The 2,423-nt window shown below is 63.3% G+C and overlaps 1 protein-coding gene across 1 annotated transcript in view; it reads right to left on the reverse strand.

Moving 5' to 3' along the window:
* Window positions 1-2,328: 2,328 nt before the first annotated feature.
* Window positions 2,329-2,423, reverse strand: part of NEURL4 (neuralized E3 ubiquitin protein ligase 4) — a gene marked incomplete at its 3' end in the record, with an annotated part of 12,157 nt that continues 12,062 nt past the window's right edge. Inside the window, exon 9 of the mRNA XM_014962202.1 lies at window positions 2,329-2,407. Coding sequence (XP_014817688.1) covers window positions 2,329-2,407 — 79 coding nt within the window. The remainder of the gene's footprint in view (window positions 2,408-2,423) is intronic.

Below are 2,423 nucleotides of genomic sequence, written 5' to 3' on the forward strand. Positions count from 1 at the left end.
CAAGGTAGAACCATGAAGGTGGTCCAGAGTCTCCTGGAGATGTGGGGAGACCTTGGGGACATCATGGGGACATCACTGGGCGGGACAGGGGACAGGGATGGGATGGAGACACCATGGGGACAGCATGGTAGGAGCAAGGGGACACCAAGGAAGGGTGTGAGACCCCAAGGTAGAACCATGAAGGTGGACTAGAGCCTCCTGGAGACATGGGGACACCTTGGGGACACCACTGGGGGGGCCAGGGGATGGGGACACCATGGAGACACCACGGGGAGACCATGGAGACACCATGGCTGGAGAAAGGGGACACCAAGGAAGGGTGTGGAAGCCCAAGGTAGAACCATGAAGGTGGTCCAGAGGCTCCTGGAGACATGGGGACACCTTGGGGACACCACTGGGGGGGCCAGGGGATGGGGACACCATGGAGACACCACGGGGAGACCATGGGGACACCATGGCAGGAGAAAGGGGACACCAAGAGGGGAGGTGGGACCCCAAGGTAGAACCATGAAGGTGGTCCAGAGCCTCCTGGAGACAGGGGGACACTTTGGGGACACTGTGGGGACATCATGGGGACACCACCGGGGGGGCCAGGGGATGGAGACACCATGGGGACACCATGGGGAGACCATGGGGAGACCATGGGAGGAACAAGGGGACACCAAGAGGGGAGGTGGGACCCCAAGGTAGAACCATGAAGGTGGTCCAGAGCCTCCTGGAGACATGGGGACACTTTGGGGACACTGTGGGGACATCATGGGGACACCACCGGGGGGGCCAGGGGATGGAGACACCATGGGGACACCATGGGGAGACCATGGGGAGACCATGGGAGGAACAAGGGGACACCAAGAGGGGAGGTGGGACCCCGAGGTAGAACCATGAAGGTGGTTCAGAGCCTCCTGGAGACATGGGGACAACTTGGGGACACCATGGGGACACCACCGGGGGGGACAGGGGATGGGGACACCATGGGGACACCATGGGAGGAACAAGGAGACACCAAGACGGGAGGTGGGACCCCGTGGTGGAACCATGAGGTTGGTCCCGAGGCTCCTGGAGATGTGGGGACACCTTGGGGACATCACTGGGGGGGCCAGAGGACGAGGATGGGATGGGGACACCATGGAGACACCATGGTAGGAGTAAGGGGACACCAAGGAAGGGTGTGGAACCCCAAGGTAGAACCATGAAGGTGGACCAGAGCCTCCTGGAGACATGGGGACAACTTGGGGACATCGTGGGGACGTCACGGGGACACCACCAAGGGGGCCAGGGGACAGGGATGGCATGGGGACACCATGGAAACACCATGGTAGGAACAAGGGGACACCAAGAGGGGAGGTGGGACCCCGTGGTAGCACCATGAGGTTGGTCCAGAGTCTCCTGGTGACATGGGGACACCTTGGGGACATCATGGGGACACCACCGGGGGGGCCAGGGGACAGGGACACCATGGCAGGAGCAAGGGGACACCAAGGAAGGGTGTGGAACCCCAAGGTAGAACCATGAAGGTGGTCTAGAGTCTTCTGGAGACATGGGGACACCTTGGGGACACATTGGGGACACCATGGAGACACCACCAGGAGGGCCAGGGGATGGGGACACCATGGGGACACCGTGGGGACACCATGGCAGGAGCAAGGGGACACCAAGAGGAGACTTTGGACCCCGAGATAGAACCATGAAGGTGGACCAGAGCCTCCTGGAGACATGGGGACACCTTGGGGACACCAAGGAGGGGACCCTGGGGACAGATGTGGTGGCTCTGGGCAGGGGGCAGTTGACCCTGGTGGCCCCTTGGTGACCAAGGTGGCCCCTTGGGAACAGGGATCTCCAAAGGGTTCCTTGAGGAACCTGGTGGCCCAACCCAGCCCCTTGGGGACTCAGGTGACCCTGGGGGGGCCCCAGGTGACACCAGTAGCCCCCCAGGTGGCCCTGGTGGCCCTGGGTGACCCTGGTAGCCCCTTGGTGACCAACGTGGCCCCTTGGGAACAGGGATCTTCAAGGGGTTCCTTGAGGAACCTGGTGGCCCAACCCAGCTCCTTGGGGATCCAGGTGACCCTGGGGGGGTCCAGGTGGCCGAGGTGGCCCCAGGTGACACCAGTGGCCCCCCAGGTGGCCCAAGTTGCCCAGGGTGACCCTGGTAGCCCCTTGGTGACCAAGGATCTCCAAAGGGTTCCTTGAGGAACCTGGTGGCCCAACCCAGCTCCTTGGGGACCCAGGTGACCCTGGGGGGGGTCCAGGTGGCCCAGGTGGCCCCGGGTGACACCAGTGGCCCCCCAGGTGGCCCAGGTTGCCCCCCAGGTGACCCCAGTGGCCCCTCACCTCAGCATCCAGGTGTCGTAGTCGATGTCCGTCATGGTGTTGGGGAACTCCAGGTCCTCGGGGCGGATGGCGGTGACCCCTGGAGGGGGGGACAA

The sequence above is a fragment of the Calidris pugnax genome, unplaced genomic scaffold (assembly GCF_001431845.1).
Source record: "Calidris pugnax isolate Ruff unplaced genomic scaffold, ASM143184v1 scaffold1559, whole genome shotgun sequence".
NCBI classification, from domain to species: Eukaryota; Metazoa; Chordata; class Aves; order Charadriiformes; family Scolopacidae; genus Calidris; species Calidris pugnax.